A 16,152-nucleotide genomic window follows, 5' to 3' on the forward strand; every position below is an offset into this window, starting at 1 on the left:
AATTCTGCTGACCTCTATTAAAAAATAAATATCACATGATCTCACTCATTTGTGGATTATAATGAACAACATAAACTGATGAACAAAAACAGGTCCAGAGACAGGGAAGCATCGATCAGATGCTCAAACCTCAGAGGAAAAGTAGGGAGGGTGGGGGTAAGGGGAAAGATCAACCAAAGGACTTGCATGCATATAAGCATAACCAAGGGATGCAGACAACAGGGGGTGAGGGTGAGAGCAGGATTGGGGGCGGGGGAGCAATGAGGGGATCAGGTCACATTTGTAATACCTTAATCAATAAAGGGGAGGGGGGAGATATAAGCCAGTCAGAGAAAAATAACTATCTCATGATCTCACTCATTTGTGGAATATAATGAACAACATAAACTGATGAACAAAAATAGAATCAGAGACATAGAAGCATGGAATAGACTGTCCAACCTATGAGGGTACGCAGGGGAGAGAGAGAGGGAATAAGAGATCAACCGAAAGACTTGTATGCATCCATATAAGCATAACCAATGGACACAGACAGTAGTGGGCTGAGGGGTGGGAGCAGCTAGAGGAGGCCTATGGAGGGAAAGGAGACTCATGTAATACTTTAAACAATAAAGAATTTAAATAAAAAAAATTTTTAACTACAACAACAAAAAATTTTATGCTGAGCATTCCAGTAACTCTTTGTGTATGTCCTTAGCTGTATTATACATAGCTGATTTGTAAAAGATAGTTTAAAAGACAAAGATAAAAAGATTTCTTTTTTCCCCCTTTTTTGCCTATGAAGTTGCTGTTTGTTTGTTTATTTATTTAGCCTGTCTGATGTATGTCTGAAACAATGTTTTCCAGCAATAAACGGGAATTTAAGTTTGTTGAGTGTTCTAAAAAAACAAAAGAAAAAAAAGAAAAAAGAAAAGGCATTCAACAAAATCCAACACCCATTTTTGATAAAAACTCTTAGCAAAGTGGGAATAGAGCTATCATACCTAAACATAATAAAGGCCACATATGGCAAACCTACAGCCAACATCATACTCAATGGGCAAAACTAAAATCATTTCCCCTAAAAACAGGAACAAGAAAGAGATGTCTATTTTCACCACTCTTATTCAACATAGTACTGAAAGTCCTAGACACAGTAATCAGACAAGAAGAAAACATAAAGGCATCCGAATTGGAAAGGAGGAAGTAAAACTCTCATTATTCACAGATGATATGATATTGTACATAGAAAACCCTAAAGACTCCAGCAAAAACTACTGTTCACAGCAGCGCAATTTAAAATAGCTAAGACCTAGCCCAAACCGGTTTGGCTCAGTGGATAGAGCGTCGGCCTGCGGACTGAGGGGTCCCGGGTTCGATTCCGGTCGAGGGCATGTACCTGGGTTGCGGGCACATCCCCAGTGGGAGACGTGCAGGAGGCAGCTGATCGATGTTTCTCTCTCATCGATGTTTCTAACTTTCTATCTCTCTCCCTTCCTCTCTGTAAAAAATCAATAAAATATATTTTAAAAAAAATAAAAATAAAATAGCTAAGACCTAGAAACAGCCCAAGTGACAATCAGTAGGTGAATGGATAAAAATGCTGGGGTACATTTACACCATGGAATACCATGCAGCAGTAAAAAAGAAGGATCTTTTACTCTTTGAGACAGCATGGAGAGTATTATGCTAAGAGAAATAAGCCAGTCAGAGAAAGACAAGTATCACATGATCTCACTCATATGTAGAATCTATTGAACAAAATAAACTGGTAAACAAAATAGATCTAATTGCTTCTTTATTGTCTACATCCCACCCCATTTGACAGCGGCAGGTTAGAAGAGGTCAATGTGGGGGAAAAAGAGGACATATATAATACTTTCAACAATAAAGATTTTTAAAAAAAAAGAACATTCCTGTCAAAAGGCCAATTATGAATACTGTATGAGCTATTGTAAGTACAGGGCTTGTGCCACACAAACAATAAGGATTACATAAAAATTAAGTCTTGTTCTTCTCAACAGTGCTCTGACTTTCCACTTGAGATGGGAGAATTGCTATCACCCCCACTTTACAGATAAGAAAAACAGGTAAACAGAAAATATACAAGTCCCCATGGACGCTTAGCATGTTGGTAGGCCGAGGGCCCTTGGACATTGTGGGAAACCCAAGTCCAGAGAGGAGCAGTGCAGGCAGGCCCTGAGGCACAGAACACTGAGTCTGAAGGCTTCTGCTATGGGATAAGAGGCATCAGCTGGTGTCCTGGAAAGGACCCACAAAGTAGAATTAGAAGATGGACACTCAGCCCCAGTTATGCCTGGACCTTTCACATGACCTGAACAAGCCATTTGTTCATCCGAGCCTGTTTTCTGGCAGGAAATGGGGATAATATCACTACCTTGTCTATCTCATGGGATGGACAAAAAAGATCAAATGAGTTGATATATTTGGAAGTACCTTTCAGGTGTAATGTGCAATGCAATGTGAATATAACTTTTCCATGCATATTAAGAAACACAGGGCCAAGGGGTTGGGCATCTCCAGATCTCATTTCCACCATCACTGCTCAGGTATATTCAGTGTTAGACTGGAAATCAATGGTGGTGGTGAGGAACACGTTATTTGTTTAAATTCTCATTATTAAAAAAATTTTTGCTCTGCAAATTTATTCCATGAGTATTTATCAAGAATCTAGTCCAGTCCGTGTTCTGTTCTGGCTGTTGAGTATCTATCCATGAATAACATAAAGAGGGTGCCTGCTCATGTACAGTTTGAAAAAACATAGGATAGGATCAAACAACAGGTAGGTAAGTACACAATTAAGCTAATTTCAGATCATAATAAGTGTAATAAAAATAAAAATTGGGTTATGTGATGAAGAATTGTGTGAGAGGGTGGTTTTAGACATAGTTCTCTGAGAACTCTCTAAGGAAATGGCATTCGAGAGTATGAAAAATCACGAAAGAGACAAATATATGAAGATCAGAGGGAGAGGCATTTAGGTAGACAAAGGGCAAATGCCATGGTTCAAGGCATGTGTGAGTGTATGAGATCAAGTTGCAGAAAGAAGATCAGAGCCTTTGGTGATAGGAAGCAAGACAGACAAGATGATGTCCAAGAGGTGATGAATTCCAGATCTCACAGGCCTTTGAAGGTCCATAAAGGGCTTTAGCCTTTATTCAAGGTGAGCTGAGAAACATCAATGGCTTTAAAAGGGTGAATGGACATGATCCATGTTACATGCTAAAAGAATCATTCTGGAAATGAATTGTAGGAAGGCAAGAGTGAATGTAGGAAGGAAAGTAGTGAAAGATGTGAGTAGTGAGAGCATCTTTTTTTCAAACTCACATGAATTTGGGTTTGCCAGTTTTAGGAGTAAAGTTGTTTGCCTCTGGCAGGGAAGGGAGCAGTCTTCTGGCTGTCTTGGGCATCATATAGAGGATGCATTGTGATTGCTTGACTTTGACCTGTTTTATGGCTGCAAGACTGTGTATTTTCTCATCCAGGCTGGACTGTGAACCTAGAGGGGGGGGAAAGTAAGGAGACAAGTGAAATGCTACAAGAAGTTTCCCAATGTATGTTTGCAGGACTTAAATTCAGGCAATGTTGCCAATGACCATGTGATCTTGGCCATGTTACTACCTGAGCATGTTTTCTCTAATGCAAAACAGAGGTAATACTAGAAACCCTGACTCTATGACTGTGAAATCAAAGGAGAAGTGATAGTTAAGAATAGTAGCCAAGCTTGCATGGGCACATACAACATGCCCAGGTATTGGTCTAGTACCACATTTGATCCTTACATTGACCCTATGTTATACATACTTTTAGTATCCTCAGTTCTTTTTATATCCAAAAAATCTGAATAATGGACTAGTTACATCACTTGCTCAAGATCACAAAGAAACTAACCTGCAGAGCAAGGATGCCACCCTAGGGAACCTGGAGGGTATGATCATAAGCATGACAGTTGTCCTTGTCACCTGGGATGTGCTTTATGGTACAAGATGCTATCATTCTTATTCTGGGGATAGAGGTGACAGGGGTAGCTCTGCTCTTATACCTAATCACCCTGTGGGATCCAGAATATCACTGCAAAAATATATCCTCAGCTAACAAGAAGTTTACTTACTCACATTTCCCTATATGAACCCCATAATTTGCAAAGTTTGAATTCTACCACCCTGAAGAAAAAGGTGGTGGCAGCTGATACAAGAAATGAACATCAAGTTGAGTGTCTAGGGTTGGGTAGAAGGAATAAATATAATAGATGAATATTCTTGGGATGAAAAGTGACCCACCAGGTATAGACATTAGCTGTCCCAGCAGCTAACACACATTCCAGATTTTTAACTTACTTTGGATCTGTAAATGTTGTTTCCAATTGATGACGTCTGATGTGCCAAGGAATTCTTGACAGTTCTTGGGATCCTTGGAATAGATTTGGTAGGTATTGGTATAATGATCAAAGTCATCTGTCATCTCCTGTTTCATTGAGTAATGTGAGATAAATCAAATTGTTTATAACAAGGGACTGGAATACCTGAGTTTAGGATTTTCATTATACTACTTTACTACTTTGCAAACTTCAATATTGATATTTTTCTTAACATGCTATCAATATCTGTGTATCGTTTACATCATAAAAACACGTTATGTATTTACTCAATTATTCAATTTCTGATTAAGAAAAACTTGCTGAACTGGATATTTATATCTTGCATTACAAGTTTGAATCAACCAAACATGTACTGCTTTAGAAAGAATTCTTCTGTAATTCTGGAATCCTCGGGGAAAATAAAGTACTCTTACAAAGGCAAGTTTCCATTGCAAGAATAAATCTTACTCCACTTTAAAGAGTCTCAGAACAAATGGATTATGAACATGACAACATTAAAATTGACACAGATGAGGGAAACAGTGCTAAGCAAATTAGCATTCTCACATACGTATGATAATGCTATACATATTATAGAGGCTCAATGTCCTTGAAATGCAAACCACAATGCACTATTATTTAAAAAATAATTTGCATTTCCAACAAAATTGATATGCAAAATTTATTCAAAAGTATATTCTCAAAATTAATATATAAGAAATGGAATTATTGGAAAATGAAGGAAGGAGTTAGAGAACAACTCAATGAAGGTAGAATGGCCAAAAAGTGTTATACAGAAATGCACTGCATTAATACAAGGACAATCTATGCTTTTAAGATCAATTTAAAAAATAAACATTTTTTCATATTTAAATTTCAACTAAGCTAAATATCTTCATTTTGTATGCTGTCTAGTTTGGTATTTTCTGAAAAGCACTATACATTTACATTTTATTTGTAAATATTTTATATTAAAATGATATTATATAGTTATATATTCTTGCATGCATAAGTTTTTGCTTTATATTTTCTGATATGCTTTATAACATACTTGTACCTGAAATGTATGAAGTACTTAGATTGGGTAATTTTATTTTTCTCTTCTTAAATTTATTTGTTAACTAGAGGCCCAATGCATGAAATACGTGCAAGGGTAGGCCTTCACAACCCCAGCTGCCTCAGCCCTTGCAGCCCTGGCTGCTGTCTCCTGGCTCTGCACCCCCGCCCCCTGCCCACTGGTAGTTCTGGAAGGTCGTTCTGCTGTCTGGTCTAATTAGCATATTAGCTCTTTATTATATAGGATGGCAGTTTACATTCAATATTATTTTGTATTAGTTTCAGATGTACAGCATAGTGTTTAGGTAATCATATACTTTACAAAGTGGTCCCCTGATGTTTTCAGTACCCACCTGGCAGCAACATAGTTATTACAATATTATTGACTCTATTCCCTATGCTGTACTTTATATCCACACGACTATTTTGTGACTACTAATCTGTACTTCTCGATACATTCACCTTTTTCACCAAGTTCTCACACATCCCTCCCCTCTGGCAACCATCAGTCTGTTCTCTGTATCTATGAGTCTGTTTAAACACTGTTTGCTCACCTATGTGGCTCTTTCGTTTCCACATATAAGTGAAATCATGTGGTATTTGTCTTCTTCTGAATTAGTTATGACTTATTTCACTTAGTATAATACTCTCTAGGTCCATCCATGCTGTCAAAAATGGTAAGATTTCATTATTTTTTATGGCTGAGTAATATTCCATTGTATATATGTACCACCACTTTTATATCCACTCATCTATTGATAGGCACTTGGGTTGATTCCATATCTTGGCTATTGCAAATAACACTGCAATAAACAGGAGTGCATGTGTATTGTTTGAAATTAGCAATTTGGATTTTTTCAGATATATGCCCAGAAATGGAATCTCTGGGTAATAAAAATAACCTATTTTTCAGTGTTATTTTCTCTGCTTAGTTCCATTTTTAATTTTTTGAGGAAACTTCATACAATTTTCCATAATGGCTGCACCAATTTGCATTCCCACCAAATGATTTCCTTTGCTCCACATACTTGCCAACACTTGTTTGCTGATTTATTGATAAGAGACATCCTGACAGGTTGAGGTGATATGTCATTATGGTTTTAATTTGAATTTCTCTAATGGTTAGTGACATTGCATATTTTTTATATGTCTATTGGCCATCTGTATGTCATCTTTGGAGAAGTGTCTATTCAGGTTTGCTGCCCTCTCCCCCCTTTTTTTAAAAATCAGGTTGGTCTTTTTGTGTATGTGTTGAGTTTTATTTCTGGGATCTCTATTCTGTTCCTTTGATTGATGTATTTGTTTATATTCCAGGACCATGTTGAATTTATTTTTATTTTATGTATATTTATTTTTAATCCTTATCTGAGGATATATTTTTATTAATTTGTGAGAGAGAGAAGGGAGAGAGTTCTAGTAGTTGTCTCTGTGTGTGTGTGTGTGTGTGCAAAATGTTCAGGATTTTCTTTTTACAGCAGCGTAGTATTCCATTGTGAAGATGTACCACCATTTTCTTATCCACTCATCTGCTGATGGACACTTAGGCTGTTTCCAAATCTTAGCTATGTGAAACCCTAAAGGAGATGTGAGAAAATACAGACAGTTAATGTTATGAGCTTAGAAAACAAATCAACAAAGTGCATACTTTACCTAAGAGATTGAAACTTTAAAAGATAACTGATCAAGGATGAATTAGTGAACACAGGAAATAGATTGGGCCAGATGGTAATATCAAAGTTAGAAATCTATTAATGATGCAGAGAAAAGAAAAGACTTGAACATAATAAAGAAGAAACTCTTACCTTTCATGACAGCACATTTGCAACTGGAGAGCATTATGCTAACCAAAATAAGCCAGTCAGATAACGATAAATATCACATGATCTCACTCATTTATGGGAATATAATAATAACATAAACTGATGAACAAAAATAGAACCAGAGTCATAGAAGCATTGAACAGACTATCCAACCTATGAGGGAAGATGGGGGTGGGGTGTGGGGTGGGGGGGTAAGAGATAGACCAAAGGACTTGTATGAGCATAACCAATGGACACAGATGGGGGTGGTGGGCACGAGGGCACTAACTGGGCGGTGGGGTTGAGCAGAGAGAGGTCAATGGGGCAAAAGGAGACTTATGTAATATTTTAAACAATAAAGAATTTAAATTTAAAAAATATTTAGGGTTTTCTATATAAAGTATAATGTCATCTGCAAATAATGACAATTATACTTCTTCCTTTCCAATTTGGATCCATATATTTCTTCTTCTCCTTTATTTTTATTTATTTATTTTTTGTGCCTGATTGCTGTAGCCAGGACTTCTAGTACCGTGTTGAGTAAGAGTGGTGAAAGTGGACATTTCTGTCTTATTTCTGATCTTAAAGGAAAAGCTTTCAGATTTTCCTGTTTAGTATGATGTTAGCTGTAGGATTATCATATATGAGTTTGAGATATTGTTTAAAGACTGGTACTGAAAAATGTATCGCCAAATGCAGGCATTGCAATTTGTTCTTTATATTTCCCTAACATTCTTCATAGTTAACTAACCTATTTTTCAGTGTTATTTTCTCTGCTTAGAATGTACCTTCTGTACTTGTCAAGCTGTCAAAAACCTATTTATCTTCAAAATCCAATTTGGGTGAAATGGTTACCAGGAAGATTCCCTTCGTCTCCCTCCATACCCTGGCATCTAGGCTTGAATCACTTCTTAGCAAGTGCTGCTTCTGTTACTTGTATGTTCATGACTGTCTTCATACATTTTCACACCATATTGTCATTTATTTGCTTACCTATATTTTCCTTCAGGCTGTAAACTCCTTGAGGACAAGGACCTTTTCAACATCATTGTGATTTATTTCTTTGTTCCCTGGGTCTACATTGCCATGTGCATTGTAGACACATGCTAGTATAGCAAATAGAAGTGCATGCATTTCACATGTGGCACCTTACCTGCTCCTGAGGGCGGACAACCACTGTATTAAAATCAGGCCACTTGTCCACCAGGGCCTTTAGCTTGAACATGTTTCCTTGGTTCATGTGGAAGACAGTCCCATAAACCTGTAGCATCATGAGAAAGTGAGAAGGTCAGCTTATTAGGACGGGATGACCAGTGCCCTGTTTTATCAGGATAAAGATTATTTCTATGAAATCAGGATAAGTAACTGGTAGGGCACTTACTTCAAACAGTCTTCAGGTCCTACTTTATTACTCCAATAGAAATAGATTTTTGAGCCCTGAGGATATTATGTAGTCAAATATCTAGATCTATAAAATAAATTAATTAAAAATCATTCACTATCATACTGTAGAATTTTGTGACATATTTTTTCATTTTATTCCACTTATTTGCATAGTCACACCCAATTTTTAAATAATGAAATTACCTAATTTATATTTGTTTAACATCTATCTTCTTCCATACACACACATCTATCTTATATAATAAAGAGCTAATATGCAAATGGTCATCATGCCCTCATATCATCATGTCCTCACGCCATCACACCATAACTGCTCAGACACTCAACACTGGGGAGAGAGGAATGGGGACCAGCCAGGCACAAATGAGCTCACGAGAGAGGAATGGGGACCAGCCAGGCTGTGGCCCGGGAGAAGGACAAGCTGTCTGCCCCAAAGTCCCAGGCATCTGCGGCCAGCCCAAGTGAAGCTGGCCTGGGTCCTGGGTGCCTATGGCTGGCCAGAGGGAGAGAAGCCCAGGTCCCAAGTGCCTGTGACCAGCCAGAGGAGGGAATCCTGGGTCTCAGGTGCAGGGTGAGGCAGAGGCAGTTAGAGGCGATCAGGCAGGCAGGCAGAGGTGGTTAGGGGCAATCAGGCAGGCAGGCAGAGGGGTTTGAGGCAATCAGGCAGGCAGGCAGGTGAGTGGTTAGGAGCCAGCGGTCCCTGATTGCAAGAGGCAGTCAGACATCTCCTGCAGGTTGGGCACAAATTTCATGCACCAGGCCTCTAGTATATATATAAAGAGCCAGGGGCCAGCACATCTGAAACAACCAAACGAACGACCAAACAGGCTGAGCGGGGCAACAAGGCCAGCAGGGGGGTTAGTGAGGGACAACCAAATGACTGAGCAGCAGGCTACATGGGGTGACCAGGCCAGCTGGGGTGTTAGCGAGTGATTACCAAATGACTGAGCAGCAGGATGCATAGGGCAACCAGGCTGGCAAGAGGGTTAATGAGGAACGACCAAACGACTGAACAGCAGGCTGTGTGGGGCGACCAGGCCGGCCGAGGGGTTAGTGAGTGACGACCAAATGACTGAGCAGTAGGCTGTGTGGGGTAACCAGGCCAGCAGAAGGGGCAGTGAGGGGCGACCAGGCTGGCAGAGGGTGGCGGTGAGGGGGTGACCAAGCCAGTGGGGACGGGGAGCGGGGGGGAGGCAGTTCAGTTAGGGGTGATCAGGCTGGCAGAGGGGCCAGTTAGGGGCAATCAGGCAGGCAGGCAGGTGAGCAATTAGGAGCCGGCAGTCCTGGATTGTGAGAGGGATGTCCAACTGCCGGTTTAGGCCCAATCACCAGGATCAGGCATAAACCGGAAGTTGGACATCCCCCAAGGGGTCCCGGATTAGACAGGGTGCAGGCTGGGCTGAGAGGACCACCCCCCATGCATGAATTTCGTGCACCGGGCCTCTAGTACACACTATACAATTATCATATTTTATTTCCTTTTTTAAGTCCATACCAGAGGATATGTTTTTGTTGATTTTATAGAGAGAGGAAGGGAGAGAGAAACATTGATGTGAGAAGTAACAGTGATTGGTTGCCTCCTGTACACACCCAGAATGGGGATTGAATTTGCAACCTGTGTGTGTGCCCTGATAGGGAATTGATCCTGCAACCTTTTGGTGTATGAGACAATGCTCCAGACAACTGAGCCATCCAGCCAGGGTACAATTGCAGAAACCATCCATTGTCAAACACTATCATGAAAGTGCAACAAGGAACTTGGAAGGCTGATGAACCTTGAGCTTTAGCAAGGCCTAAACCTATGCACTGATTGTCCTGTCAAAAGAGTGGTGGCTCGAAGCAATTTCTTGACCAATAGTCTCAAAGTAAATCTTTACTAATATCTACTGACCTTTGAGATAGTCTGTTTGCTACCAAATTGCCATGCCTAACTGAGGGCAAGATGTGTATCTAAAATTGAATAAAAGCTAACAAGTCCAGGGCTTTGGGGAGCTTCTCCTCTAGAGGGAAGTTTCCGCCTGGTCCCCATGCCTTCTAAATTCATATTTCTTGTCTAGTGCTTTCATTTGTAAATGGCCCCTTCTCCAGATCTTGAACCCTTGTCATGCTGGATGTGGCACACAATGGTCATATTTTTGACAGTGTAGTGATTTCTTTTTCAAGGGCACCCACTTTTCCCTTCATTCAAGGGGTTCTAGGTTTGTAATCTGGTTCAAGCCTGGGAATTAATTGAGAAGCAGTATGATTCAAGTAAGACCTTTGAGTTTATGTAAAATACTTACTATAACTACTGATAGTAACTCTTCAAGAAGAGTTGGATATCAATTTTATCATGTTTTATTTGGTAACCCTGGTAAAGATTGAGTAACAGCTATCAAAAAGTACAGACTTTCTGGGTTTACTCATTTTATATCCAAGAACACTGAGAATCATAGATGTTTAACTTCTGCAATGTTTCCCTGAAACAGTAAATTATGGAATCACAGCAGTCTGACTCTAGATCCTGCCTTCTCCACAGTTACCCTATCCTATGTTAGTCAGAAAAATCAGTGATTTAGATTTATACTAAGTGCCTGTGGCTTAGTCTACAAAAGATTCCCATATTAAGTGTTAGAGAATTAGGAAAAGTCAGTGATAGGTAATTTGTGCTTTCCACAGGCCATAAATTGTAAAAACTATGGGCCTAGTTCTGATAATAGTATGTCCTTATATATCCTTATAATGTCTATTGGGTCTGTAGTAGTGTCCCCTATTTCATTCTTTATGTGGGTAAATTGTCTTCTTTCTTAATTTCTTGGTCAGTTTGTTTATTAATCTTCTCAAAGAACAAAATTTTGAAGTCACTGATTTTCTTAATTGCTTTTCTCTCCCCACATTCATTGATTTCACTCTTACTTTTTATAATTTCTTTAATTCTGTTTGCTTTGGTGTTAATTTACTCTCCTTTTGCTAGTTTTTAAGGTGAAACTTGAAAGATTGATTTGAGACCATTATTCTCTTATAGCACAAGCACTAAATGCTATATATTTCCACTTATCACTGCTTTAGTTGCATCCCAGAACTTTAGAGATGTTGTACTTCCCTTTTCATTCAAATAAAGTATTTTAAAACTTATCTGGGATATGATTTATTTAGAAGTGTATTGTATAATTTCTAAATATGTCAATATTTTCCAGATACTTCTCAGGTTTCGTTAAATTTTAAGTTTAATTCCATATTGTTTAGGACATACTTGATACAATTTCTAATCTTTTAAAATTCTTAAAAATATGACCTATTTTTGTAAATGTTCAATGTGCTTTAAAAAGTAATATGTATTCTACTGTTGTTGAGGAAAGTATTCCATAAAAGTCAGTTTAAGTTGGCTCATAGTATTGTTCAGCTCTTCTCTATCCTTACAGGTTTTATATTTATTCTAAACATTATTGAAGGAGAAGCGTTGGAGTCTTAAATTATATCTATGGGTTATGAGCATAACTAATGGACACAGACAGTAGGGAGGTGAGGACATGTCCTGGGGTGGGGGTGGCCAGGGAGAGGTCAGTGGGGGAAAAGAAGACTCATGTAATATTAACAATAAAGAACTTCAATTAAAAAAAGAAACAAAATTATATCTGCAAGTTTACCTATTTCTTCTTTCAGTTCCATCACTTTTTACTTCAGGTACTTTGAGTCTCTGTTGTTAAGTGTATACATTTTAGCATTTTTTCTTTTATTTTAGTAAATAGGTACCTTCATTAGAATGCAATGGCATCTTTTTATTCTTGGTAATATTCTAATCCTTTTGTAACATATGCTATTGCCAAAAAACACAAAGCTCTCTATGGTACAAGGTCATTGATCCATTTCTAAAACTAAAATGTCTGTGTCACCCCAAACTAAACCTAATTCATCTGTGTTTGACAAAATAGAACTTGATCTGTTACTAATTGCAAAGAAGAATCATAATGCTTAATGTTTCACCACTCATTTGATTTTTAGAAAGAATGATTAGAACACTAATGAGTTAGTTTCAGACAACTTTGCAATTCTGGAAACACTTGCATTGCTCTCTGACATAGTTCTTGGAAGGGCAGAAGGGAATGGTTTTGGGTCATCACATAGCAAAGATCATAGTGCGTTCAAATCATAGTGTTGCCACTCACTGCTTGTGTGGTCTTGGTCAAGTCATACAACTGGGCCTCCAGATTCTCTTTGGTTACATGGATGTAATATACCTGCCTGGCAGCAAGATGATGTGAACTATGTGAGATGCCAGATGAGTGAGTGCCTGGCACAGAACAGGGGCTCAGTGAATGCTTATTCTCTTTCCCACCTTTTCCACAGACAGACGCTATTCCTTTTTTCCCTAGAAGGTTCCACTCTCACCTTTAGGGACTCAGGGAGGAATTTCCTCAAGGATTTCTCTAGCATCTGCAGCAATTGTGGGTCTTGTAATTGGAACATCTTGGCAGGTACCTTATCCTAAAGAGGGGATCAAGAAACATCAAGGAATGAGAAGTGCTGGAATACATACTAGTACAAAGGCACAAAGAAGACACAGTAGGCAGTTCTAGCTAATGGTCTGGCCTTTATCCCAGTAATTGCATTGGTGCCCCATTCACTCAACTCCTCACCAACTCTAAGGAAGGATAAGTCTGGCAAAAAGCATAGGTGCCTCTTTCTGAAGTTATTTTTCCAGGGATGGGAATGGCTCGGGAGGGGGGAGGTATGAACTGGGGAAAGAGAAGACATATGTAAAACTGTAGACAATAATAAAAAAATATTTCTGAAAATATTATTTTGATTTTTACATCATCCAGCATTCCAGTAATTAATGATCCACAGAGATTAAGAAATATATTCTCTAAGCATGAATGACCATCCTTCGAGATTAAGTTTCCATTCATGACAAGCCAGCCTGACTTTGCCAATTAGAAGCTATATGCCGTATGGCAAGTTACTTAATTCCTCTGTGCCTTGGTTTTCTCCTCTATAAATGACAATGACTATAGTACCTGCACCACAGAGTAATTGAATAGTTAAATAAATCAGTACATGTAAGGTTCTTAGAACAGTGTCTGGGACATAGTAAGCACTCAATTAATGATTATAATCAGTATCCTGTTGATTATTATCATTAGTAGAAGCAACATTTAACCACACTGTCATCCAAAAAGTCTATTGAGTGACTCTTTTTCTACACAAGAATTTGTGATGTGGTTTAAATGGGGGAGAATCCATGGAATCTGGCACATGGTAAATCAGGTATGACTTATCATTATTTTCCTACTCTAAGACCCATTCACATGAAGTTTATGATATATATGGTGCCATATGGGAGAACTTTAAATTAACATAAAAAGGGTGGAAAAATGACTGTTCATCTGAGATTATTAAAATTATATTTATTTTTATGCCATTCAGTTAATAATTGATCTCATCTGAATTATAGTCCTGGTACCAGAATCTACATTGTCCTTTTGAAGCTCTAAGCAGGGAACGTAATTTTCCTACTCATTATTTATCCAAGGGAGAAAAAACCTGACTACCTTTAGAACGTTACCCAGGATTTAAAAAAATAACATTTGCATGATACATGTACAAACTATGCTATATAAATGTCACTTGAATCAGCATATTCCTTCCTAGGGGCTGTTACATTTTCTGTTACTTATCTACCACTGGAAAACTCTCGTGTTTTTTTCCACATTTATTTACCAATTCAGAGCAAAAGCCTGACTTTAGTCAGTCAAGAATTTCTCACATAACTAGGGTACTGCCCTATACACCTTAGGTTCCTGATGCAGGTTCCTCAAACAGAGGTGCTTTATTTTTCCCTGCAGAATTCTGATTACTAATGAATTCTGAAATTTTCATGCACACCCAGCAGTAGCATTCTGAATCACTCCCCTACAGAGGGGAAGCAAAAGGAGACGAGGGGTCCCAGAGCAATGATTCTCCCTTGTTCTCACCTGCAAAGCTGTTCTCTCATTCAGTCTCTGCAGAGATCCTCAGGAAAAGACAAGAAGCAGCCGATTATTCCAGAAGGTGAAATATGTCCTCTGAGTATAGTGATCTGGAAGAGTGTACTTTGATCTGTTTCCTCCCCCAACAGGTGAGCTGATTTCTTAATAGAACCCGTGAAGCACGCTGTGGAATCTTCAGGCAGCAGAGTGTGAGGTGGAGAACCTCCCCCTGGGTCCCATGTTCAAGGACGTGGCTCTGTCATCAGGTTGTCCCACTACTTTATTGACTTTTAAACTTCCATTAATGCCGGAAGCTAATTCCAGCATGTCATAAATGCAAGAAGTTTCATAAAAAGGTTGATGGAGCCCTAGCCAGTTTGACTCAGTGGATAGAGCGTTGGCCTGAGGACTGAAGGGTCCCAGGTTTGATTCTGGTCAGGGGCACATGCCTGGGTTGCAGGCTCGATCCCCAGTCAGGGGTGGGCAGGAGGCAGTCGATCAATGATTCTCTCTCTCATCATTGATGTTTCTATCTCTCTCTCCCTCTCCCTTCCTCTCTGAAATCAATAAAAATATATTCAAAAAAAAAAAAAAAAGGTTGATGGAACCTTAAGGATTGCCTGCTGGAAATGGCTAAGGGCATTTCCCCACACCTAAAGATCTGCATAGATGATTGCTTGCTGCCTGACAGCTGAGGGCATTTTAATCTACATTTTATTGCCTCCTAGTGGCCAAACACCTGAACAGCAGTTCCCCCAATCTGACAATGGATTCTGTGCACTAAACCTTGCCTTTGATCTGTATACCTACTTTGCCTTAGGACAACTTGTATTAATAAAAAGCAAGGGATCCAGAGAGACAGAGGACTTGGTTTCTTTAGCTAAGTCCTCTCTGGCTCCCCAAAATGCCTTCCAAAATTATGTTTCGTCTCTAGACTCTTTAATAATTTACAGCAGCCCCTTCTCCAGATTCCTGAACCCTTCTAGAGGCCAAGAAACACACACTGGCACATTAACTTTTCTGTATTCTCCTCAACATATCCTGTGCACAAGCAGGTTGAACTAATCAAGAGGAGACAGGAATTCCAAGGAGGCTCACTCATAGATAGAGAGCAGGCTGACAGCTCTGGTATGGGGGAGAGTGTTGGGAGTGTTGGAAGGATCGAAAACACCCCTCCCCCCCAAAAAAAATGAGAGAGAGAAAATTCACGCACATGGACAACAGTGGATAGGGTGGGTGGAGGTGAAAGAGGGCTTAGAGCAAGCCTATCAAACTCAAAGGCTAACACGGGCCAAATAAACAAGGTTGAAGTTTATGTGGGCCGCAAAAAAAAACAAAAGCTTCAATTTTCATATAAATGTAGGTTTATTTCGATAGAGACATGCTGAATACAAAGGGCTGAAATTAATGAGTAATCATTAACATAAAATAATAGGACATTTTAATAAAAATTAATCTTTTTTTCTTGAACATTAATTTACCAGATACTAACTGCACAAATTAATAAGCGTAACGCAAATAAATCTATTTTTCTTGTTCTCTGAAAGCCAAATATTTCCTGTTGCGCACACCAAACAAGTCAGACAAA

At 38.9% G+C, this 16,152-nt stretch overlaps 2 protein-coding genes across 7 annotated transcripts in view; both read right to left on the bottom strand.

The window, feature by feature from the left end:
- The window catches only part of LOC102769546 (glycine N-acyltransferase), a 41,086-nt gene that overhangs the window by 23,637 nt on the left and 1,297 nt on the right, over positions 1-16,152 (bottom strand). The window lies entirely within an intron of this gene.
- Positions 1-16,152, bottom strand: part of LOC102768664 (glycine N-phenylacetyltransferase-like) — a 21,172-nt gene that overhangs the window by 3,626 nt on the left and 1,394 nt on the right. For 3 of the 6 annotated variants that reach the window (XM_015569368.1, XM_006772096.2, XM_006772097.2), the window contains 5 exons: positions 14,571-14,608; positions 12,985-13,080; positions 8,366-8,473; positions 4,338-4,464; positions 3,328-3,499 (listed from right to left, as the gene is read on the bottom strand). In XM_015569368.1, the coding sequence (XP_015424854.1) occupies positions 3,328-3,499; positions 4,338-4,464; positions 8,366-8,473; positions 12,985-13,062 (485 nt within the window). In that variant the 5' untranslated portion in view covers positions 13,063-13,080; positions 14,571-14,608. Of the gene's footprint in view, positions 1-3,327; positions 3,500-4,337; positions 4,465-8,365; positions 8,474-8,593; positions 8,675-12,984; positions 13,081-14,570; positions 14,675-16,152 lie in introns of those variants that run through there. The other 3 variants (XM_015569367.1, XM_006772099.1, XM_006772098.2) reach the window with 3 other exon arrangements.

The sequence above is a fragment of the Myotis davidii genome, unplaced genomic scaffold (genome assembly GCF_000327345.1).
Source record: "Myotis davidii unplaced genomic scaffold, ASM32734v1 scaffold1286, whole genome shotgun sequence".
Lineage (NCBI taxonomy): Eukaryota > Metazoa > Chordata > Mammalia > Chiroptera > Vespertilionidae > Myotis > Myotis davidii.